Source organism: Lepidochelys kempii, chromosome 3, assembly GCF_965140265.1.
Source record: "Lepidochelys kempii isolate rLepKem1 chromosome 3, rLepKem1.hap2, whole genome shotgun sequence".
In the NCBI taxonomy this organism is placed as follows: domain Eukaryota; kingdom Metazoa; phylum Chordata; order Testudines; family Cheloniidae; genus Lepidochelys; species Lepidochelys kempii.
In genome coordinates, this window is record NC_133258.1 from 134,045,631 (window position 1) to 134,071,605 (window position 25,975).

Here is a 25,975-nt window from a genome sequence, read left to right on the forward strand (position 1 = left end):
GGCGGTTCGCTGTTCCCGGCCAGTGGAAGCTGTGGGAAGGAGCGTGGGCCACAGGAACGTGCTGGCCACCGCTTCCCACAGCTTCCATTGGCAAGGAACAGCGAGGGATGTGCTGGCCGCCACTTTCCACAGCTCCCATTGGTCAGGAACGGTAAACTATGGCCACTGGGAGCGGCAGGTGGCCCTGCATGCGGATGGTCAATGTAAACAAACTGTCTCATGGCCCACCAGCAGATTACCTGGTTGCCCACCACTGCTGTAAACCCTTCAGGGCAGGACAAACTATGGCCCGTGGGCTGGATTTGGCCCATCAGGGATTTGGATTTGGCCCGTGAGATTGCCACCCCTGTGGGGCTATGGCAGGCTCCCTGCCTGGCCTGGCCTCACGCTGCTCTCTGAAGTGGCCAGCACCATGTCCCTGCAGCCCTTGGGGGAGGTGGGGGAAGAGGGCTCCACTCAATGCCCTCATCTGCAGGCACTGCCCCCCACAGCTCCCATTGGCTGGGAATGGGGAACCCTGAACCCCTCCTGCACCCCAACCCCCTGCCTTACCCCACACCCCTCCTGCCAAGTCCCTGAGGTGGTGGGCAACCTGTGGCCCGTCACCCCTCCTGCATCCCAACCCCCTGCCCTGAGCCCCCTTGTATACCCCACACCCCTCCTGAGCCCCCTCCCACACCCTGCACTCTCTCCAGCACCCCAACCTTCTGAATGTAGCCCCAGCCCTACATTCATGGCCCTCATGCAATTTCCCCACACAGATGTGGCCCTCAGGCCAAAAAGTTTGCCCACCCCTGATCTAAATAGATAAGGAAACTTTGGGCCTGAATTCCATTGTATCTTATCAAATCTTTTTACTTTAAATTTTTTTTTCTCTTTAGTTTACATTTAAACACAGTACTGTACAGTATATGGGGGTTTTTTTGGTCTTTGTCTCTGCTGCTGTCTGACTGTACTTCTGGTTCCAAATGAGGTGTGTGTTGTTGACTGGCCAGTTTGTAACTCTGGTGTTCATAACTCTGAGGTTCTACTGTACATCAGTGGCTGTTAAGAGAATACAAGTAGTTCTGAAAACCATTATGCATATATAGCAGAACCTCAGTTATGAACTGACCAGTCAACCACACACCTCATTTGGAACTGGAAGTACACAATTGGGCAGCAGCAGAATCAAAAAGTGGGGGGGGGGGGGAAGCAAATACAGTACAGGACTGTGATAAATGTAAATTACTAAAAGAATAAAGGAAAAGCAGCATTTTTCTTCTGCATAGTAAAGTTTCAAAGTTGTATTAAGTCAGTGTTCAGCTGTAAACTTTTGAAAGAACCACCATAATGTTTTGTTCAGAGTTAGGAATAACTCTGTTCCTAAGGTGTTTGTAACTCTAAGGTTCTACTGTAGATAAGAAAAGTGGTTTGAAAGGTTGTGGTGGCGAGCCTTGATTGGGGTCTTGATGTGCTAGTTGAGCAGCAGAGATACTTTCCTCTAGCCAGAAAAAGGTTTGACTGATAATATCAGAACAGGAACTTGCTTTTTAGATATGCAAGATCTCTCTTTATCCCACATCCCACAAAGTGAGTGAGACAACCTTAACTTACAAGAAGTGTAAATCTGGAAGATAAGCAAATCATTTCCTTTTTCCTGCTTATAATAAATCTTGTTTATATTAAGATAACTGTTGTATGAGTAATTTCACACAGACATCTCCAAGGAAGAACCACCTCTAAAAAGGGAAGCAGCTGAAGAGTAAAGTGTGTCTGGAACCTATACCCTCTTACTATTTCAGTCAAGGGGTATGGACACAAGTGTCCTTCTAGTGAGTTATATTGCAATTAGGCTGCTGCAGATAAAAACACACACACACGAGAGAGCGAGATGAGTTGGCACCACTGTACAACTTTATATGTAAGAAACAGTACTAACAGACCACGTTTCCATTGGAGTTTATTTTATAAAAAATTTTTTTTTTTATAAATTCCAAAATTAGCAATGTAGCAAGATTATTTGTGTTTCCCACCTTTTGTTTTAGTCACACTTTTTGGTCTCTTTGTTTTCTTTTTCAATGGGGTTGCTTTTTCACCAGCAAATGAATTATTGGTATATCTCTTTGTATTTTTTAATGAAGTACCAAATCTGTGCTTTGGACCAGAGTTCTTTGCGTTGTCTGAACTTTTCTGGTTTTTCTCCTTCTCAACGCAGCGTTTCACTCTAAGCTTTCTTCCATTCACTTCGGAGTTGTTTAGTTTCAGAGCAAGATGTACAGCATCTGTAGTCTATTAAACCAAACACAGTTTTAAAGGTTGGACAGACATTACCTATAAAACCAGAAATCTTTTGTATACATTCTTCTTATGCAAAATAGAAATCAGTCTGGATAATAGAGCATAGGTATTGTATTCAGGAACACGAGCAGACCTCTGTGCAATACCTAGTTACTCTCTGACAAATACTAGCTTTGAAAGCCTGATTCAGCAAAACAGAGACTTTATTCCATAGCCTATATGCCACTAGTATTAAACAGAACTTCCCACTGAAATCAACAGAGTTCCACTTAAAAATCTGACAGCATGTGATGGCTCCTGCAAGGACAACCAAGAGTCCAGTCCTGAAATCAAACAGATAAGTAACAATATTCTTTGTGCAGTCCACAGGATCAGGCCTTATACAGGTTTCTACAGCTTGGTGTCAGCCTATTTGTAAAAGTCTTCTCTATGATTTAATGAAGCAGGTTCCATAGGAGTCAGGAAATGTAACACTATATTTCTTATATCTGTATCAAAGTTAAATATTTTGATAGTATTTTCTTTCAGAAAAGGGGACTGGGCAGAGGGAACATTTCCTTTGGTAACTGGAAAAGACTTCCCTTTCCACCTTCAAATCACTCCATAAAATTCACTTTCCACTCAGTAGTCCACAACTCCTCTGATGCACAACACTTAGCAGTTTGTGTTATATCTGCTTAATTTACATTAAATGGCTAAGAGAAGCGACATGTCTCCCTATCTGTCTGTAGAGTGCAGTGTATATACTACCATTACTGTGGAAAAGTCAAAAACATAAGATTCAGGCAGACCTTCATTTAGTATTTGGAGAACTCCTGGTCTCCCCAAACATTATCTTTCCGTACCTCAAACAGAACATAGCCAAACCCTTTGCCAGTGCCAGTGTTTTTGTCTCTCACAATTCGAACAGCTACTACATTTCCACATTCAGAAAAGTGTTCTCGCACAGTATCGTCTTCAATTTCTGCAAGCAAGAGAAGTCACTGTGTGGTTAGCGTTATGTTAATGAAATAGACATAGCTTTAGGAGTATTACCAAAAACTCTGCTATAGTTTAAAATTCATATGCACATACACATATATTTTAAATGCTTTAGTTAGGCAAGTAAATTTGATCTGACAGGAAATTATCTACACATTTAACAATAGAGAATACATAAACTAGGACATTTATTTTGAAAAGTGCAGATTAAGTTTTAAGAAACAATACGAACACATCATTAAGCAGAAACAAAGGCTAGGTTAAAATGTCAGTTTATCAAACAATTTACATCTGTGGTTTGAACGGAGCTAAAATTATTATTTTTTAAAACGTGAAACAGTTATTTCACTTTCTATAGCTCTGACTTGTGCTTAAGTGATAATCAGTCTAAATGATAATAGGTCTGATGTGACACTTCTTACAAACATAATATACTTGACTGAAGGTGCTCCTGGTATAATGATACCTGTTAGGTGTGAGATTTTTGAATTGATATAGTTATACAATCACTAGTGTGGATGCAGTTCAATTGGTACAGGTTATTTCTCTTCCTGTAGGGGAATAAGCTATATTGCTCTAAGCCTCTTTATACTGGTATAACTGCATCCACACTAGTGGGAACTGTACTACTTTAACTATACAGGTAAACTTAAACGGATACAAAATTTGTGTATATAGACAAGGCTTCAAGTCCATGTCAGTGCACTCTGGAAATAACTGAACTGGTTCTTCTGCAGAAGCAGAAGAAAAAATATTTTTGTAAGTCTTACTAAACAAACTTTAAAAACAGTTACCAGAACATAATTTTTGCAATCTAGATTTTTAAGGCAGGTCAACTTTTAGATCTAAGTAACTTGATTGTACTTCTCAAAAAAAATTCACTCAACAACCAGAACTGAAAATGATGTTTTAGCAGCACTAAAGAAGAGATTACTTACCATCTACAGTAACTGGAGTTCAAGGTGTCTGTCCTGATGGATGTCCCACTAAAGGTGCACCGTTCGGTCTGCAGAAGCACCTTAGCCATCCTTGTGCCTTGCACTGAGGACATACAGGACTGCAATGGACAAACCACCCTTGGTTCCTTCTCTACTGCCAAGTCCCACAGACACAAGACTACAGAGCAGAAGGTAAGCAGGTAGTGGAGCACCCATAAGGATAAAAATCTCAAAGAACTCCAGTTACCGTGCAAGGTAAGTAACTTCGTCAAATAACGTCCCTATCGATGCTACACTTCAGCTGACTCCCAAGCAATCCTTCTTAGAGGAGCTGGGTGCTTTGAAGTAGGATCTAAAATTGATTGGAGGTTGGCAGTCCCAAATAAAATACCTGCCTGGGATGCATGCACTAGAGCACAGTGCTTTGAGAATGCGTGGATTGAGGCACACGTGGCAGCTCTGAAGGTTTTGGCAATAGGAATGTTCTTTAATATGGAAACAAAGGTGGACTGTGATCTGCTGGAACAGACTATAACCCTAAGAGGGCACAGGATAGCAGCAGTTTCATGGCAGGAGAACATACAACCAGCAACCCCTTTGGAAAAAATCTGTGGGCGGACCTAGGTGTTCCTTTAACTCTGTCTGCAATGGAAACAGATAATCGAGGAGAGTCCCAAAAGGGTCTACTCCTGTTCAAATAGACTATTAACACCTGCCTAATGTCCAAGGTATAAAGGATGGCATCAGTATTCCCTCTAATTTTTTATGTCCATGCGCAGAATGAATTTTGTTACGTTCACCAAAATGGAGGTGATGTGTGACACATCACCTTCATATTGGTGCACATAAAATTTATGTGGTGGGGGTGGGCTATGGGCTGGGGCAGAGAGTTGAGGTGTGGGGGGATGAGGGCTTCAGGCTTAATAGGCAGCTGTGCGGTCATGCAGCTTAGAGGGAACTTAGGATGGCATCCTCCCTAGACCAATGAAATTGTGTGTGAAAAAACTGACAGATGAACAGCCTGATTTGAAAATCCAAGATGATCTTACATAAAACCAGGGGGAATGTGGTTGAATGGATACCTTGTGTATAAGGAAAACTTGCGGGGAGGGCATCAGCCATCAAAGCCCCTAAAACTCACCATCTCTCCAAGCAGAGGTGATGGTCATGAAGATAGTTTTCTTGGTGGCGAAGTGTAAGAGTGAACCCGTAGCCAAAGGTTCAAAGGGAGGTTTCAGCAGAGAAATAAGGACTAAGTTCAAATCCCAGGCTGGGGTGGGCTCACTGATGTCTGGAAACAGGTTAGATAACCCTTTGATGAACCTAGAAGTTGTAGGGTGAGCAAACACCGGAGAATGGAATGCCACGACGTTCAATAGGCGAACTTAACGGAACTCAGAGAAAGGCCTGTTTTCTTCAGATCAAAAAGGCACTTGCTCTAGGATCTCCAAGAGGGGAGAGTCAGTGGAACACAGGTGTAATATCTCTTCCATTTCTGCAGGTAAGTTTTTTCTAGTTGATTCTTTCCTACTGTTCAACAGAACCTCTTGAACCTCTCTGGAACAGGAAAGTTCTGTCCCCAGAAGCCAACCAGGTAACGAACACTGTATGACTCAAGGCTTAAGTTGGGGTGAAAATTGTTTCCTGAGTCCTGAATGAAAAGGTAGCGTGTTAATGGAAGACTGATAGAAGGGCGAGAGGACAGACAAATTAGGTATACTAACCACACCTGTCCCTGCCAAATTGTTGTAATTAAGATGACCATGGCTCCATCCTGCTTGATTTTGATTAAAACTCCGAGGATGAGCGATGTCGGAAAATAGGCATACATTAGGTTCTTCGACCAGGACATGAGAAAGGCATCTCCCAAGGAATGGTAACCTTGACCTCCCCTTGAGCAAAACTTTGCACACTTCCTGGTGGTGGTAGTAGTGGCAAAAAGATCTATTTCTGGAAAACCCCAAATGAGAAATCTGTTCTAGTAATTGGTATTGTGTTCTCACTCATGATCCTGAAAGTAGTTCCTGCTGAGAACTTCTGCTACCATGCTTTGGAGGCCAGGTAAATAAACAGCTTGAAAATGTGGTGGGCTGTCCACCAGTTCCATAACTATAGTTTCTGCACAAAGGAAAGGGGTCTCGTTCACCCCTGACAATTTACGTAGTACAAACTGGTCCTGTTGTCTGGTCATTATTAGTACAGATTGTGCTTTGATCATAGGAAGAAAGTGTTGGCAGGCATTCTCGACAGCCCTGAGCTCCAGAAAGTTTATATGGAGGGAAGATTCCTAGGCAGTCCCCCTACCCTCAATAGTATGTTCCTGAAGATGAGGCATAAAAGACATGCACCAAAAACTATGGTGATGGTGGGAGGTAGAGGGGTGAAGAGGATTCCCAAGCAGACTTTACCTGGATTCTTCCACCAGTCGAGAGAGACTAGCACATAGGAAGAGCTTGTTCAAACTGTGTCTGTTGGGAGTATAAACCATTCTGAGCCAGACCCAGAAGCAGCATAGTTGTAACCGGTCATGTCATGGGACAAAGGTGCATGCTGCCATGTGACTGATGAGCTGCAGACAAGACCTGGCAGTTACCTGAGGGCTCACATGGACTTGCATAATCAAATCTGCCACAGTAAGAAACCTGTCCTTGGGTAGGCAAGCTCTGCACATTGAAGCATGAACTCTATTCGCTAAACAGGTACGAGAGTGGACTTTTTGGTACTGAGCTGAAGTCCAAGCATGCCGAATAGAGTTGTAGCTTTTTAGACAGTAGCTTGGACTTGGGCGTAAGAGCTTCCTTTGAGTAACCAATCGCCACCATGACCAAGAAGTCTGAGCCCCCAGTGGGAAAGTAATACTTTTTATTTGATCTCTTCAAAATTGGAGGTGCATAAGCTGGAGTTTGCCAAATTATCTTGGCAGGCTCCAGCAATACCTCATTTATGGGAAAAATTACTTGATTGGAAGATGGTGTATGAAGAATGCCCAAAAGTCTATGCTACGTCTCTTGGACTTCTTCCAAGGGGATATGGAGAATGTCAGTGACTCTCTTCATCAAATCTTGAAATTGCTTGAAATCATGTGTGTGTGTTACCACGGGGAAAGGAGGGCGTAACTGCTTCATCTGGGAGGTCCGAAGAAATATCCGTTTGAGGGATAGTTTCCTTATCAGTTCTTTTTGCTTCGTCTTCAAACTCCTCCTCCTGTGGTGGGGATTGATGTGAGGGGAAGGAAGGGACAGAAGAGTGCTCTTTCTGATCCTCAATTTGAGAGTTAAGGGCTCTGGAGAAATGTTGATGGTAGGCTACCCAAGGATCCAATATGGCTGTTAGAGAGGGTCATAAATAAAGGGAATGAGGCACCCAAGGTTTTTCATACCAAGGGGGACGTGGAACGGCTTGAGGCTTTCTGTGTCTAAAGGGTCCCTTGAAGAGAAGGTTCCAAGAGAGCCAGGCCTGGATTGATCATAGAAGGAACCTTGTATAGAAATTTGGGAGTCAGAAGAACTGTTGTCTCCACAGTCCAGAGGGGTGGCATGGAGGAGAGGAGAGGGGGAGACAACGGTGGAGTAGTAGGTTGTCTGTCCATTCCCATGGACACTGGAAAATCAGTTGGTTCCAATGAGTGATTTGTTACCAGGGACAAATTAGGCTATGCTACTGGGAGACTCTTCCTGCACTGAACAATGGAGACTCAAGTTCACTGGAGACTAAGAGGTCTCTGGAGAATCTGAATTCAGGCAGTACCAGGCGGATCTGTGTAGAAACTTGATGAGTCTCAGCAGTGGAAACAACCTGCAGTACCAAGGGTGGTGCAGAGTGCGCTGGTACCAGTTGATTGTGGTTCCCAGATCCATCAGTCAGCAATGAGGAAGTGGAGTTGCAGTCAGTACTGTCTTCCTTGGTGCAGAGTCTCTAGAGTCCCTAGCACCTGCATCATGCTTAGATGGTACCAAGGTATGCTTCGGTACCCTTGCGATTTAGCTGTACTCAAGGGTTTAGATGTAGAGGGACCCTGGGTTCGGAGGCCACTTGAAGCCTCAGTGGTACCCTTTGTGGGACTGGAGGTCTCCAGTACAGAAAGTCTCTTAGGGCCATCTTCTTTCTGAGGAGATCTGGAGCTCCTCTTGGTAGGTGATTTGGCACTATCACCTGTAGATCTCTCTTGTGAAGATCTGGAAGGTGATTCAGCTGAAGAGGTTGTTGGGATGCTGTAGTCACTTGAAGGCTGGTGTAGAGGGAGGGTATCTGGGCCTGGGTCTGATGCAGCTCACAGGGGCATTCCATCATGAGCCATCAGTTCTCTCTCTTTCCTGGAACTCTAGAATCCCGAGCTGATTTTTCACTTACATGGCATGTGAGTATCCCCAAGCAGCTGATACAGTTTGAATGGCTGTCATTAACTGGCAAGTGAGGCAATACTTGAACCCTGGGGATTTAGGCATGCCCCATGGAAAAAGGGGAAGGAGAGTTCCTTTAGGAAAGAGAGGGCACAGGAAGAAACTAAAAGCCTCTCAGATTATCACCCCTGCCCCCCCCAATAAAAATAAACTGTTAAATCTAATCTATTAGTATTAAACTAAAGATTAACTACACTATAAAGCACAAACTAGGTAGATAGCTAAATAAACAGGCACCACTAGACACTATGTCTGAGGCCAAGACGGTTGAGAAGGAACTCAGTGTGGTTTGTCTATCACAGCCCTATATACTCTCAATACAGAGCATGAGGATAGCTAGGGTGCACGTGAAGACCAGACGGGTACTGCTACCAAAAATCCCTGATCAAAGATACAAAAGGTGCAACACCCACAGGGACATTACTCAAAAAAGAAGGTGAAAAACAATGTATTTACATAGTTTGCTAGAAATGTATAACCACCGATAATGTTGCCATTTCACAGTTAAGTTTTAGAATAGGTTAACTAATGTTGAAGTTTTTTTAATATTTAGGTATCTATATACATTACCCTAAATCTTAACAAGTAAAGAAGTATTACAATCAACATAAGCGTCAATTATTTAACATTTACTGAAGAAATAAAATTATGGAATATTGACTGAATGTGAACATCCATTTAAACTTACCATATGAGAGATTTCCCACAAATATAGACCTCTTATTGTCATGCTAAAAATCAACAACAAAAAAAGAACAATAAGCTACTAGGTTATAGGCAAATACAGAAAAGTTCTTCTGAAATCTTGTATATTACTTACAGAAGTGGCTTTTGAAGCAAGGTCAACTCTGATGTGAAATCCATTGGCAATTTGAGTTCCATTTCTATTGTAGCACAAGAAAAAAAGGAAAGCTATTAGAACGCAAACAGAAATGGCCAATGAATGACTAAAATGTTTGGATTACAACCTATCACTGGTCTCAAACATAACATTCTTAACAAAGGCAGTTTAAAAAAATCGTTAGACAAAAGTGCTTTTATTTTGAGTCAAACACAATAAACTAGACAATTCATACTTGTAATCTGACATCTGGTAAACCCATTCTCACAAAATATAATGCCATTAATGAGGAACAAAAATGAAACATACCTTTTAAGAGCTTTAGTGGCAGCACCTTCTTCCTTAAAAACCACATAAGCATTAATATATTTCATATTAGGATGCATCTTATGCCTGAAGAGAAAGACAGAAAGTTTAGCCTATTTAAGCAATTCTTATGTTTCCCACCCTCCCACCCCATGGTCCTGTGCACATGTCCTGCAAGCCTTGATGTAATTTAAGGTAATGACCTCAGTTCTCTCAAATATACAATTAGCCTGGGGATTGTGCCCCAAACAGCAGTATCTACCACAGTAGCCAAAAGACCTTTACCCCCTCTTTAACAGTTATCTTTTTCAGAGCCAGTTTCTGCAACTTGCTGGGCATCCTCAACCCCTAATGAAATCCCCAAGAATTGAGAATTCTTAGTACCTTGCAGGATCTGGTCTTTAGTAAAGAGAAACACTTGTGTAGGGGCAAGTGATTATCTACAGCAGAAAAAACTACTTATAGGAATTTAAGAAGTTTGTATCACGGAAATCATGGAATGCCTATTTATACTGCGTTTGTGGTTTACTACAACAATCTGTAACCCAATACCCCTCCTTTTTGTCCTATAACTGCACAGGTAGTAATGGATCACTCTACCTTGAATGGTCCCTTACAATATGTGCTAACGACTTATGCTAAACAATCTGTTCCACCTTGCATTTTGCTGTGACACTGGGAGTTCCTTTCCCAGACCTGAAGAAGAGCTGTGTGTGGCTTGAAAGTTTGTCTCTCACCAACATAAGTTGTTTCAATAAAAGATACTACCTCACCCACCTTGTCTATTTTACATACACATAGAGTTGATTATTTTTTTAAAAGATAAAACCATACAAAATAAAAGATAGGAAGGAAACAATCGTGTGTGTGTGTAACATCATTAAAGCTTTAAAAAAAAAAAAAAAGGTTTCCCCTTTAGCAATAAAATCTGAAACTCAAAGGAGAACCTACTTTATGGCTGCTAACTTTTTGGATAAAGTATCCTCTGCTGGAACCTTCAAGACAAAAAAAAAAGCATTAGCTGAAATGCCTTACTGTGCTTATCAATCTATTTCAAATATTTGTGGAGGAAGTTCAACAGGTATTTCCACCCAAAGTAATATAGCCGCTCTATCAGACAAAATTATTCTAACAACAATTAGGGGAAATTCCAAGGAAAACCTTAAAATGATAAAGAATTGAAATTCAGTTGGTTTAGTTTGTTTCTTGCATTCTAGCATGGTGATTTTAATTTATACACAGCACTGATTTACAATGAAATTGCTATCTCTGTAAAATGTCCTCTAAATCTGTGTTATGGTACTTCAGTCAAAGATTATCTTTAGCAAAACAAGCAACAATATTTCAGACATTTTTCTCCCAAGGAGAATGTGGTTACAATGTAATCAAGTGTTATTATAGGAAGAACAATGTGTGTTGATAGCCAGGTCTACCACAGAAGCCAGCTCTCAAAAGGCTTAATTTAAGTATTTCTAAGTCAAGAAATATTGCTTGTGAACTAATAAAGATATAAGATTTATGAATGCTATCCTTTACGATTACACAGCTGCTTTTATCATATAACGTAAGAGGAAAGAACATACCAAAGAACGGAATCGAATTGATTCTATCTGTCCATATTCCTTAAAAAATGACTTCAGCATCTAAACAGAAATTACATGTATTTTTAATCCATTTTTTCAACCCAGTAATATGAATTATTATTGCTGAATAAGAAAGCATTTTTGTTTCACTCATATAACCCTATTATTTCTATGAATTACTATTACTATAAGATAGATAAGGGAAAAGTTCAAAATATCTTGTAGAGCAGCTTTTGCTCTGTCAAAAGCAGGAAAAATACTGAGTGCAAAAACTGAATTCAGCACTCTGACTGTTCAAATACAAGGAACATCTATAAGATTGTAAGAGTATGATCCTTATTTATTTTCTTTAACCATCAAAATTATTCCTTGGGTTCCAAATTCTCTGCAGACTCCAGATGATGAAAGAAAAAGAAGCTGGTCTGGATTTAGCCTCTCTCACCCGCCTCGCTCCACGCTCCTGGTATTTATTTGAAATTTGCACATTTTATTTCATATAACAGGAATTTCTAGACTCAAATGCAAAAAACCCATATATAATAGAGCAACCTATTTAATCCTAATTTCTCTGCTACTGGTAGTAAAGAAGCAAAACACGTATCAATTTAAAATACACAATTTGTTAGAAGTAACAGTGGAAGATTGTATATTTAGTAAAAAACTAGACAACCAGTGAGTATATAATATAACTATATATAGGAAAATGCAGATATATATTCTTCTTTTAAGAGAAGTATCTATGGTCCAGAAAACGACCATTTGGTTAATTTCAGCAAGGGAGAAATTCATTAACTGTACAGGGAAGCAGGGTAATTATATACAAAGTAGTGCCTAATACAGAAAATACATGAAGATATTTTCTCTCTAGCATCTTTCAGTCATAAGTGTCAGTTTTCAGACAACTGTCCTTTTCAAGTTGAGCGTGTACCTTTAAACTATTCACTTACCTGTACAGTACAGCTGATAGGTAAATTCCCAACAAACACAGTTCTCTGATTCTTTAGTATCTCCTCAGCTTCCTTAATTTGACTTTTCTTCGAGCACTGTTTTACATCCATTTCATTAGCTGAACTAGCAAGGCTTTTGGTGACAGCTTGAGATGTTCTATTTTTTAGCTTCTGTTTGACCTTGATCCCTTTTTCCTCCTCCTCTTCATCTGCCTGTTCCAATGCACACTCTCTTTGGCACAAGTGAAAAACACAACCGGATGATTGTTATGAAAAGCTTTGATTTTTTCAGTCTCAAAAGAGAAGTTGTAAGTGTTCTTAAATTGTATTTATAAATGAAATTGTTCAGGTGCAATAACAAGACAACTTCCATTTTTAATGGAAGGATTGAAATGTTATATATACTAAGCAAAAAACAAACTGACCCATAACACTGAAAGTGATTATTTACCAGTGTATTGACTGGTCATTATTGCAATTTGATAGGTGTGACTGAGTAGACAGCAAAAGTAAGTCAATTTGATACAAATTAAAATTTTGAAAGAAACTGAATTATTTTACCTAAATTAAGACTAAAAGTGAGTTGTTGTCTTTCTAACATTCAGGGCACACACAATTCGTTGGGGAAGTTTTCTGTCTACATGCTACTAGTTCTTAGTCTATCCAAGACATATACCAAAAAGGTTATGTGAACAATAACTGACATCTATTCAGTTTTAAAAGCAGCCTCTCAAATGTTATGGATGACGTCAGCAGAAACAGCAAATATAAGACTGCAGATTTGGATATGGAAGCTGTCAGTTAAAGATGCAACAGATGCGTCAGAGAGCATATAGGATGGTAACTGTATTTCTAAATGCTGGAACTGAGCGAATTTCATTGTCACCAGGCTAATACAAAGAATAACTTTTTCATCACTGGAATGGTAGTACCTCGCTCACACATACATTTCTGAGGGAATAGACAACATAACAGAGGGTTGCTCTGCCTCTCGGGTATGGGATTGCTAGGAGAAGAAAGTCATGGACAGCCTGCTCATCTACCAGCATATCTCCTCTTTGGGATTTAGGCTTCTTTCTTGTATAAAGCAGACTGTAACCTTAGGGAACACACCTCCTGCAAGAGGACACCTTAGTCCATGCCTCTCAGGGTAGGGGACTAATGTTCCAGACAGTCTCTGCCCTTAACTGCCAAAGGGCGAGGCATTTTATTCCCTATTGGGACAGTCTCTATGAAATTATCCATAGTCTCTTTAAAGTCAAGACTAGAAATAGTAAAACAGAACAAATAAGCATTTTATTCTCTGACATAACTATAACACCAAGATTCTGACCTATCTACGTGAAGCTAGGCTACATCGTCTTTAAAAAATCTTTACGTACCTGTTTGCCAACTTTTTCTCTGCTATAGACAGTTTGTTCTTTTTGGCTTTCTTCAGTTTTATAGGAGGTTCCCGTTTAGTAGATGAGCTCTGAGCTTCTGTTGCCCTTTCCACTTCTGTATGCTTTCGTTTCTTATTCTCCTAAAAAAAGGTATGGTGTATAGAAGTTTATTTCTTTAATATATGACCTGTTACAAAACAGAAAAGTTATTACATAATAACCTCCTCATTTTATGACACCCTGCAAAGCCATTCCAACGTTTTCTACCATGTGATCAAAAAAAAGAAAATTCATTTACAACACCTACAGAATATTTTATATGACATCCAAGTACATTCAACGACGAAATACTTAAGTACACAGCAGAATCTTCATTTTTTTTTTTTATTTTAACTGAGGTCTTGGAGGACATCCAGAACGTTGATGCAATCAAGGGTTCTTAAATTTAAATAAAAATGTCTGCAGTCTTGCAGCACAGAAATGAATTCAGAACAAGAATACTCTCTAGAGTACAAAGGTCTCTTTAGTACAACTGTTTTTACCATCAAGAACAAGGTGAAGATCAAAACTATTCAATCAAGATAAAATTTAAGTAAACTTTTAAGTTTTCATGAACTTCTGGTAGCTCATTTCTAAGTTGGCCATTTCAGGTGGCACAGACGTAGATATTTATACTGTTCTGACAGATACTCAAGATGAGGTTTGAAAGTGATCTCTCAAACTCCCACACCTCAGACCACTGGAGACAGTGATTTCATGAAGGGACCAAGCTCAGTTGATAGGAGTATGATGTGACCCATACTTTTCTTGGGGCCAAATCCTTCCTTTACATACTGTAAAATATAAATCAGGGCAGATTCATGGATAAGAGATCACTGAGAAACTGTATCTCATGCTCCTTGGAGACAAGAAAGAAAAGTGTTGTGTTGGCCCAAGTCTGTCACAAAACCGCTTAAACAGTTCTGATGAAGCTGGCGTAGGTATTTTTAAAAGCCTTTTTGTTCAGCAAGTCTGCAAAGAAACAACAATCGCTAATGTATTACATGACACTTAAGGCTTATCATTACTGTACAGCTGCTGTTTACTAAATTTTTTTAATGTCACCTGATTTTCCTCAATTTGCATAGGACCATAAATAAAAATAATACTCGCAAATATGGAAGAATGTTAATGTGCTGTGCATCTACAGATTATTCCTTGATTGTTTTAAAGAAAAAAGTCCATGTCAGAAACAGACATTACTCCCATCTTAAGATAAAGAAAAGTCATTAAACTGTTATCGCTCAGTCTCTGTAATACATGCATGAGCAGACAAAAGTAAAAATGGCATCACTTCTACAGCTTGTCATGCCGATGAAGTATTGTTGTTTCTGTGATAATTTAATCTAGATGTAGTAGTAGTGCCAATATTACTGCAAAGGTTAGTTTATACATTAGCTTACAATTGGATTGGAGAACCCATAAAGTTTGTAATTCATCTTGGTTTTGGGGTAAATTCACTTGAAGAAATGAACACAGTCATTGAAATTTTTTGCACTATATATGTAAGCAGAACTTTACCTCCTCTGATTAATTAAATACTGCCAACTACTTTAATTTTTATATTGTATGTTTATTTTCCTTTTAAAAACTTGATAAAAGTTTTTCCTAGCACTTTGTCAGCTCCCATTTATATTGTTTTAAAAGTAAACTAAAACATTACTTAACTTCTATTTATTGCATAACCACCATTTTCAAATTCAACTGAAACCACAGATCTGTAGCAAATGCTAAATTAATAAAGGATCTGATAACAAGCAAAACTGATCAGATTGTGCATTGACAGTATGTCTAATATAACTTCTAAACCTTAATGATTTGATTCAATAGGGAAAGTTTTTCATTGGACAACAGTCTGGATGTATCATATACCAATCAAATGCTCATAATGCATAGATGTCAAAAAAGAGTCAAAGGTTTTTCAAATCACTCAACTGATGACCATCTGACAACAAACCAGAAGCCAGTTTGCTTACTTTGTACGAGTCATCTGAATGTGAGTTGTCTTACAAAGCAATTAAGGGCAGAAATTGCTGTTTAGCAAGTAAAGTTTTCTGTAATTCTTTCATTCCATTTTCTTCTTTTTGTGGAAATAAAATAAAATTTGATCTTTTATACAAGTTCTGTAACAGCTTGTAAATAATTACTGAGGAAATGATAAGATACCACGACTACCCCAGCACCCGCCAAAAATACTAACATTTGGGATGGTGAAATGAGGAAATATGATGGCATGCAGAATAACCACAACAGTGTATTAGTTACACTCTATCATATGCCAGGCCCTTAGCTAGTTTTAAGTACAAAAGCCCAACATATTGTCTTTTATTAATCTAATAATCAGATATGGTTAACTCCGTGAAGCCAAGGGCACTTACTGGTCTTTAATGAACTGACAAAGGACCTGTAAGGAGTGCTTCATCACTATTATATCTATATATTTAAATTATTTGTTCCCTCTCCCCACTTACATGTACTGTTTTGTTTGTTTTTATTTTGATGAAGACATTATTAGCCCTCTTGCTTCCTTCGTGGGAACAGAAGATATATATGGAAAGCTGCCACTACCTCCTTCAACTGTCAGACAAGTTAGTTTTCTGATATATGGATTTTATTTATATTCACAGTCCTCATCAGACGAGGAGCACTGGTCAGATACTTGAAAACTGGGAGTTAGATCCCAGTGTTCCAAGAAGTTTTCAATGGACTCTGCCTGGCCTAAAGGAAAAACCAAAATCATTTCCTATGAGAAGGGTCATTAATTTACAATGAAGTAACTATATATACATATATATTAAAAAGTTACTTACTCTTGGCACAGCAACAAACACTGGCTGTGTTTCAGACTCAGAAGCATTAAAAAGATGTGCCAAGGGGTGTGGGCTGCATGTTGTGGACTTATTTTGAAACAAACTGTTGACAACTTGTCCAATGACATAGTCTTCAGATGATGCACCTGCTTCATTTCGCTCACATTCCTTGCTATTAAAAAAAGGAAAAGAAATTGTTCATCTGGTGTCATTCAATACTGCTAAAGGTCTCAGTGTCGCCAGTGCTAGTCTAACTTTAGGTTTTAGGAGGTGCAACAGATTTAGAGAACCAACTCCAATATTTTCATGAAAATAGATCACTTGCACAGTTATAATTCTAACTATTTCCTAAAACAATACAGGTAAAGACAAAAATTTTCAAAATGTTGCATGAGGAAATAACCACCATAGCCAATAACAAACTGGAGTCATGTGACTAAAACACTTTCTAATTGTTCAAAAGCTTTAAGGGAAACTATTTTGTAAATTAAAGCATCAGTTATCTCCAACACACTATACCGTGTGTTAAAAGCTGCAAAAATCTAAAAGAAATTAAACAACTTAGTGCTGAATTTCTTAAGACAAATAATCTTGTAGATGAAGAAATTAATTGAAGAAAAAAATTAAGAGCTAAGCAACTACATCTTGAATGACATTTTGACAGGGGAGCAGAGTGGGCATAACTGTTCATAAATATGTGGATGTGTCAATAATACAGGAAATGTAAGCATTAACAATACTTCACATTTCTATAAAACCTTCCAGCTAAACGTTATTTGCAAATAACATCAGAAACAAGAAGCCTGCCAAACAATCGGAGGGGCCACCAAGGATAAAGGCACTACAGGAGCACTCAAAGAAGATAAGGCCATTGCAGAGAAGCTAAATGAATTGTTTCCACTAGCGTTCACTGTAGACGATCTGAGGGAGAGTCCCATACCTAAGTCATTCTTTTTTAGAAGACAAATCTGAGGAACTGTCCCAGATTGATGTGTCAGTAGAGATGGTTTTGAAACAAATTAATAAATTAATCAGTAATAAGTCACCAGGACCAGACAGTATTCACCCAAGAATTCTGAAGGAACTCAAATATGAAATTGCAGAACTACTAACTGTGATATGCAACCTATCGCTTAAATCAGCCTCTGTACTAGATGACTGGAGGATAGCTAATGTAACACCAATTTTTAGAAAAGCCTCCAGAGGTAATCCTGGCAATTACAGGCTGGTAAGCCTAACTTCAGTACCAAACTGTCTGAAACTATAGTAAAGAACAGAATTAACACACACATAGATAAACACAATATGTTGAGGAAGAGTCAACACAGCTTTTGTAAAGGGAAATCATGCCTCACCCATCTATTAGAATTCTTTGAGGGAGTCAACAAACATGTGGACAAGGGTGATCCAGTGGATATAGTTTACTTTCAGAAAGCTTTGACAAGGTCCCTCACCAAAGCCTCTTAAGCGAAGCAAGCAGCCATGGGATAAGAGGGAGGGTCCTTTCATGGATCAGTAACTGGTTAAAAAGATAGGAAACAAAGGACAGAAATAAGTGGTCAGTTTTCACAGTGAAGAGAGGTAAATAGTGGGGTCCCCTGTGCTGTTCAACACATTATAAATGATCTGGAAAAGGGGGTGAACAGTGAGGTGGCAAAGTTTGCAGACAATACAAAATTACTCCAAGTAGTCAAGTCCAAAGCTGACTGCAAAGAATTACAAGGGGATCTCACTAAACTGCGGGATTGAGCAACAAAATGGCAGATGAAATTCAGTGCTGATAAATATAAAGTAATGCTCACTGGAAAACATAATCCCAACTATACATACAAAATGATGGGGTCTAAATTAGCTGTTCCCACTTAAGACAGAGATCCTGGAGTCAGGGCGGATAATTGTCTGAAACCATCTGCTCAATGTGCAGTGGCAGCCAAAGAAGCTAACAGAATTAGGAACCATTAGAAAAGGGATAGATAATAAGACAGAAAATATCATAATGTCACTATATAAATCCCACACCTTGAATACTGTTTGTAGTTCTGATTACTCCATCTCAAAATAGATAAAAGAACTGGAAAAAGTACAGAGAAGGGGAACAAAAATTATTAGGGGTATGGAACAACTTCCATATGAGAAGAGATTAAAATGACTCAGACTGTTTATCTTAGAAATGAGATGACTAAGGGGGGATATGACAGAGGTCTATAAAATCATGAATGGTGTACAGAAAACGAATAGGGAAGTGTTATTTACCTCTCTTCACATAATACAAAAACCAGAAGTCACCTAATGAAAATAACAGATTTAAAACAAACGTAAGGAAGTACTTCTTTACACAATGCATAGATAATCTGTGGAACTCGTTGCCAGAGGATGTTGCCCAGGACAAAAGTATAATTGCATTAAAAAAGAATTAGAAAAATTCATGGCAGTTAGGTTCATCAATAGCTATTAGCCAAGATGGTCAGGGATGCAATCCCATGCTCTGGATGTCCCTAAACCTCTGACTGCCAGAAGGTCAACTGGACAACAGTGGATGGATCACTCTAACCGTAAGCATTCATGGACAGAGGACTGTTCTCTCAGGATGGACTTCACCTGAGTAGGGAGAGAAATAGACTTCTAGGATGGAGGCTAGCACAACTGATTAAGAGACCTTTAAACTAGGAATTTGGGGGAGATAGTTGGCGGATGTGCAGGTAATCTCCATGCCGGATTTTAACACTGAGAGGGAAGAAAACGAAGTAAGAAAGGATACAGCCGTGGGTAGGAGAATGGACATAAGGAGGAAGGGTAGTGTAGATACCAGTCTAATAGGTGATACTGGTGGTAGAATGTCTGTGCCCAGTCGGATAAAGAATGTGAGCGAAGCCAAACAGCAAAAATTAAGATGTTTGTACGCTAATGTGAGGAGCCTAGGTAACAAAAGGGAGGAACTAGAGCTCCTAGTGCACGAAGTGAAACCAGATATTATAGAGATAACAGAAACATGGCGGAATAGTAGTCATGACTGGAATACAGGTATTGAAGGGTATGTGTTGTTTAGGAAAGACCGAAATAAAGGCAAAGGTGGTGGAGTAGCATTGTATATCAATGATGAAGTAGACTGTAAAGAAACAAGAAGCGATGGAATGGATAAGACAGAGTCCATTTGGGCAAAAATTACATTGTGGAAGAAAACTATAAGAGCCTCCCCTGGGATAGTGCTTGGGATGTGCTATAGACCACCAGGATCCAATTTGGATATGGATAAAGACCTCTTTAATGTTTTTAATGAAATAAATACTAATGGGAGTTTTGTGATCATGGAAGACTTAACTTCCCAAATATAGACTGGAGGACAAGTGCTGGTAATAATAATAGAGCTCAGATTTTCCTGGATGTGATAGCTGATGGATTCCTTCACCAAGTAGTTGCTGAACCAACAAGAGGCGATGCCATTTTAGATTTAGTTTTGGTGAGTAATGAGGACCTCATAGAAGAAATGGTTGTAGGGGACAACCTTGCTTCGAGTGATCATGAGCTAATTCAGTTCAAACTAAATGGAAGGATAAACAAAAATAGATCTGCGACTAGGGTTTTTTATTTCAAAAGGGCTAACTTTAAAAAATTAAGGCAATTAGTTAGGGAAGTGGGTTGGCCTGAAGAACTCATGGATCTAAAGGCAGAGGAGGCCTGGAATTACTTCAAGTCAAAGTTGCAGAAACTATCAGAAGCCTGCATCCCAAGAAAGGGGAAAAAATTCATAGGCAGGAGTTGTAGACCGAGCAGGATGAGCAAGCATCTCAGAGAGTTGATTAAGAAAAAGCAGAAAGCCTACAAGGTGTGGAAGACGGGAGGGATTAGCAAGGAAAGCTACCTTATCGAGGTCAGAACATGTAGGGATAAAGTGAGAAAGGCCAAAAGCCATGTAGAGTTGGACCTTCAAAACGGAATTAAAACCAATAGTAAAAGCTTCTATAGTCATGTAAATAAGGAGAAAACAAAGAAAGAAGAAGTGGGACCGCTAAACACTGAGGATGGAGTGGAGGTTAAGGATAATCTAGGCATGGCCCAAAATCTAAACAAATACTTTGCCTCAGTCTTTAATGAGGCTAAATGAGGAGGTTAGAAATAATGGTAGGATGACAAATGGGAATGAGGATATGGAGATAGATATTACTACATCCGAGGTAGAAGCCAAACTCCAACAGCTTAATGGGACTAAATCGGGGGGGGGGGGGGCAGATAACCTTCAAGAATATTAAAGGAACTGGCACATGAAATTGCAAGCCCATTAGCAAGTATTTTTAATGAATCCATAAACTCAGGGGCTGTACCGTATGACTGAAGAATTACTAACGTAGTTCCTATTTTTAAGAAAGGAGAAAAAAAAAAAGTGATGTGGGTAACTATAGGCCTGTTAGTTTGACATCTGTAGTATGCAAGGTCTTGGAAAAATTTTTGAAGGAGAAAGTAGTTAAGGACATTGAGGTCCATGGTAACTGGGACAAAATACAACATGGTTTTACAAAAGGTAGATTGTGCCAAACCAACCTGATCTCCTTCTTTGAGAAGGTAACAGATTTTTTAGATAAAGGAAACACAGTGGATCTCGATTTCAGTAAAGCATTTGATATGGTTCCACATGAGGAATTATTAGCTAAATTGGAAAAGATGGGGTCAACATGAAAATTGACAGGTGGATAAGGAACTGGGTGAAGGGGAGACTACAATGGGTCACCCTGAAAGGTGAACTGTCAGGCTGGAGGGAGGTTACTAGGGGAGTTCCTCAGGGATTGGTTTTGGTACCAATCCTATTTAATCTTATTACTGACCTTGGCACAAAATGTGGGAATGTGCTAATAAAGTTTATGGATGACACAAAGTTGGGAGGTATTGCCAATACAGAGAAGGATCGGGATATCATACAGGAAGATCTGGATGACCTTGTAAACTGGAGTAATAGTAATAGGATGAAATTTAATAGTGAAAAGTGCAAGATCATGCATTTAGGGATTAATGACAGAAAATTTTATAAGATGGGGACGCATCTCTTGGAAGTAACAGAGGAGGAGAAGGACCTTGGAGTATTGGTTGATCACAGGATGACTATGAGCTGCCAATGTGATATGGCTGTGAAAAAAGCTAATGCGGTCTTGGGATGCATGAGGCGAGGTATTTCCAGTAGAGATAAGGAGGTGTTAGTACCGTTATACAAGGCACCGGTGAGACCTCATCTGGAACATTGTGTGCAGTTCTGGTCTCCTATGTTTAAGGAGGATGAATTCAAACTAGAACAGGTATACAGAAGGGCTACTAGGATGATCCGAGGAATGGCAAACCTGTCTTATGAAAGGAGACTCCAGGAGCTTGGCTTGTTTAGCCGAACCAAAAGAAGGCTGAGGGGAGATATGATTGCGCTCTATAAATATATCAGAGGGATAAATATCAGGGAGGGAAGAGGAATTATTTAAGCTCAGTGCCAATGTGGACACAAGAACAAATGGATATAACCTGGCCCTTGGGAAGTTTAGATTTGAAATTAGATGAAGGTTTCTAATGAAGTTCTGGAACAGCCTTCCAAGGGGAGCAGCGGGGGCAAAAGACATATCTGGCTTCAAGACTAAGCTTGATAAATTTATGGAGGAGATCGTATGATGGGACAGCCTAAATTTGGCAATTAATTGATCTTTGACTATTAGCGGTAAATATGCCCAATGGCCTGTGATGGGATGTTAGACAGGGTAGGATCTGAGTTACTACAGAGATTTCTTTCCTGGGTGTCTGGCTGGTGAGTCTTGCCCACATGCTCAGGGTTTAGCTGATCGCCATATTTGGGGTTGGGAAGGAATTTTCCTCCAGGGCAGATTGGCAGAGGCCCTGGGGGTTTTTTGCCTTCCTCTGCAGCGTGGGGCATGGGTCACTTGCTGGAGGATTCTCTGCACCTTGAAGTCTTTAAACCACGATTTGAGGACTTCAATAGCTCAGACATAGGTTAGGGGTTTGTTACAGGAGTGGGTGGATGAGATTCTGTGGCCTGCGTTGTGCAGGAGGTCAGACTAGATGACCATAATGGTGTCTTCTGACCTTAAAGTCTATGATTCTATGTTCTATTCACTCTGGCATCGGCCACTGTTGGAAGCCAGGATACTGGGCTAGATGGACTATTGGTGTGTCTCACTATGACCATTCTTATGCTATGTTCTTATTGGTATAGCTACAAATGTCCACTGATGTGTCAGAGAGGATAAGGTTTTTGTTATGTTGGTGAGAGACAAATCTTCAAGCTTAGCAGAGCTTTTTTACCTTACCCACTTTGTTTCTCTCATATCCTGGGACCCACCTTAGCTACAACACTGCAAATACTAAGGAGTCGATCCACACTAGAGTTTATCTTGTAGCACAGAGATCCCTAAATCCAGTGGATTTAGTTACTCAGTAATGGCCCTTTACTATGGAAAGCCTTGGGTGCCATAGGGCTGCAACAGAAGCTCCTAACCAAACTCCTTTTGGCCTCTCTAGCATAGGGAGCATTGCCAGAGCATCCTGGCAGCAGCAATGTCCCGTAGGCAACTGCCACAAGAGACAGCATTCTAAGATCTCTTCTAACTTGCAGGAAAGGTATGAAACAAGACTGACATTTGGGTAGCCCCACAATAAGGGGGCTGTAAAAGCACTTTAAAATCAACTCTGCATTCTTGTAGCTTATGTAGGCTATACCCTATAATTTTCCAAGACCCATCTTTTCTTTGTGCTTGCTATCGATCCCATATACACAGCTGGCAAATTATATCTTTAGATGACAGTTAAAGTCATATACTATAGTTAGGCTTAGCAGCATTTGATTTTTTTCCTAAACGTAATTTGACACGCTTGTTGTCAGGTTTTTTTCCCAGATCAATTTCAATTTTCAGTTGTGCAAAGTTTCAGTGGGGCTTTGAGACTGACGGAGTGACAGCACCCTGCACACTATCGGGGGGCGGTGGGGGGGCGGGGAGCACGAAAGGGAATCCGGGGCTCTGAGACTCTGCAGCGACCATCCGTGCAGTGCTGACCTAAGCAAGACCTGCACGAAAGACGCAGGTCGGAGGCGCCTCACGCCGGGCGCGCTGCGGCGCAGTGCCCGGCGCCTCGTGCCAACGCGGGACTCACCCTCGCCCCGACGTGACCCGGGACGCCCCCTGCCGACGGGGTTTCTCCTCCCCCTCATGGGGCTGAGCAGCGGGCGGGTCCCTGGATTTCTCCTCCCCGGGGCTGCGAACGGTGACGCGCCATCCCCACCCCCACCCCCGGGTAGGAGGCAGCGGACAAGGGACAGGCGGGACGGGGGGCACCCGAACCCCCGCTCCCGCGGCAAGCAGCGGCCGTTCCAGCTCGCTCCCCGCTCGCTGCTTCGTGGAGGCCTCGGACACGGAGCGCACGCGCGGGAGCCGGGGGGGAGGGGGGCGGGGCGGGGCAGGGCAGGGGCGGGCGACGGTTGGTGATTGAGAAGGGGTGCGGGCCGCGCGCTCTCACCCTGCTCCGCGCGGCGCGGGCCTTGGAGCTTTCGCCGCTTGAGAAGTTTTCATCTGGGTGGGGGGGGGCAGTTCCATTTAGACTCGACCCTCGCTCCGGGAAGCGCCGCGGCAAGCGAGCCGCGGAGCGCGCGACCCAGGCCCAGCGAAATGACGTTACTTCCGGCGTGCTGGTAGGTCAGGCTGAAGCGTTCGCGCGCCCCCTAGCGGGGAGGGGAAGCGAGGCTGCTATGGGCGTGAGCCAGCGCGCTTCCCAAAGGGCCCGCCCCGGGGGTGGAGCCGCGCGCGCCCATAGGCAGCGCCCGCCCTGAGCTGAGCCCCGGGGCCCGGGATTTTTCTGCTCTGGGGCCCTGCTTGGACCCCGCGGGTGCGGTCCGCCCGCCTGACGCCTTGCTACAGCGCTGTCAGGCCCCGCCAGCGGCCCCCTGGCCGTGGGGAGCGGAGGCCACCGGCCCGGAGGGTGCCTGGCACTGCCCCAGTGCGCGGGACTCGCGCCCCTGCCCGTGGTGAGCGCCGGCGCGTCCGTGGGCTGCCCCGACCGCAGCAGGGTCCCCGCTTCGCCCGTCAGGGGCCGTTCGCTTGAGCGGAGGCACAGGGGGGGGAGACCCGCCTCTCACTCGCTGTCTCAGGCGCAGCGCCCGGCCCGTCCGGCGCCACAGCAGCCGGCGGATGAGGCGGCGCGGGGCACGCGTGGGTCTGTCTGGTAGAGCAGCCTGCTGGGGAGCCCGGCTGGCGGCGCCTCCTGCCCGGGCCCAAGGGGGGAATGTGCCCGTGGCGAGATGCAGCGGCGCATTCGCCTTCCGCCTCTGAAGGCGCGATACCAACGTCGGGCCTGGCCCCAGCGGCAGGGCGGGTTTATTTTATTGCCCTCATTAGTGGCTGTGGTTTCTTTGGGGCTCTGAGGGCTTTGTTAAATTTCTGCCCCCTTTGACAAATGCGCAGGAGGGTGGGTGGCTCTGGTAAAGGAGCATCTTTAACAAATCGCGGGCTGGCCGGGGGCTGAGGGGACGATTCACTGTTTTTTTACTATCTGACCTAGGACAAATCTATTCCAGTATTTCTAGCGCTTCTCTCAGCCTGAAAGAGACTCTAGGACTGGCGTCTGGGTAAAGGAGGATGATCCTGTGGTAGCATGTGGAACAAAACAACTCTCAACTAAATACCTACTGGACACGGAAAATAAAAAGTATTGTAATGAGGCGTCCTTCAACAAGGAACTGTAAAAGGAAAGATCGCAACCTGTCACTAATACCTAAGGCAGGGGTTGGCAACCTTTCAGAAGTGGTGTGCCGAGTCTTCATTTATTCACTTTAATTTAAGGTTTTGCATGCCAATAATACATTTTAATGTTTTTTAGAAGGTCTCTAGCTATAAGTCTATATATTATATAACTAAACTATTGTATGTAAACAAGGTCTTCAAAATGTTTAAGAAGCTTCATTTGAAATTAAATTAAAATGCTGATCTTATGCTGCCGGCCTGCTCAGCCTGCTGCCAGCCTGGGGTTCCATTCACCTAGGCTGGCAACAGGCTGAGCAGGGCCGGTGGCCGGGACCCCAGACCAGCAGCGGGCTGAGCGGCTCAGCCCACTGCCGGTCTGGGGGTCTGTCCGCCAGCTCCTGCCAGCCAGGGTCCCAGCTGCCGGCCCCGCTCAGCCCCACTGCCAGTCTGGGGTCCCGGCCCTGTCCACATAAAGTACCTACCTTCTTCCTGGTTCTAGCCATTCTCTTCCTCTCTCTGCACTGAGATGAGGGTGGAAGTGCGCTGAGAACAGGGCTGGGGGTAAAGGAGCAGGCTGGGGGTTGGGGTGCAGGGTCTGGCCAGGAGCTAGAATGAGGGAGGGGGCTTAGGGTTGGGGCAGGAGGTTTGGCTGTGGAGCACTTACCTGGGCAGCTCCCATTTGGTGCAAGGGGTGCAGGTGGGAATGTGGGGGTGTGTGCAGGAGCTCCCATTTGGTGCTCAGGGTGGGGAT

At 42.1% G+C, this 25,975-nt stretch overlaps 1 protein-coding gene and 1 long non-coding RNA gene across 3 annotated transcripts; one reads left to right on the forward strand and one right to left on the reverse strand.

Moving 5' to 3' along the window:
* Positions 1 to 1,925: 1,925 nt before the first annotated feature.
* Positions 1,926 to 24,184, reverse strand: RBM34 (RNA binding motif protein 34). The gene is made up of 11 exons (XM_073338132.1): positions 24,005 to 24,184; positions 16,508 to 16,679; positions 13,659 to 13,798; positions 12,277 to 12,508; positions 11,330 to 11,389; positions 10,698 to 10,741; positions 9,750 to 9,833; positions 9,420 to 9,483; positions 9,288 to 9,330; positions 3,126 to 3,244; positions 1,926 to 2,271 (listed from the first exon to the last, which is right to left on the reverse strand). Exons 1-11 carry the CDS (start codon positions 24,079 to 24,081, stop codon positions 1,999 to 2,001), a joined length of 1,308 nt encoding a protein of 435 aa, XP_073194233.1. The 5' UTR covers positions 24,082 to 24,184; the 3' UTR covers positions 1,926 to 1,998.
* A 20-nt stretch (positions 24,185 to 24,204) lies between these two features.
* On the forward strand, positions 24,205 to 25,975 carry LOC140909261 (uncharacterized). 2 transcript variants are annotated; one of them, XR_012158159.1, is made up of 3 exons: positions 24,245 to 24,509; positions 25,059 to 25,473; positions 25,534 to 25,975. It is a non-coding gene; the product is annotated as an uncharacterized lncRNA (long non-coding RNA). The 2 variants fall into 2 exon arrangements; XR_012158158.1 differs by lacking the exon at positions 25,534 to 25,975 and having other exon boundaries at positions 24,205 to 24,509; positions 25,059 to 25,418.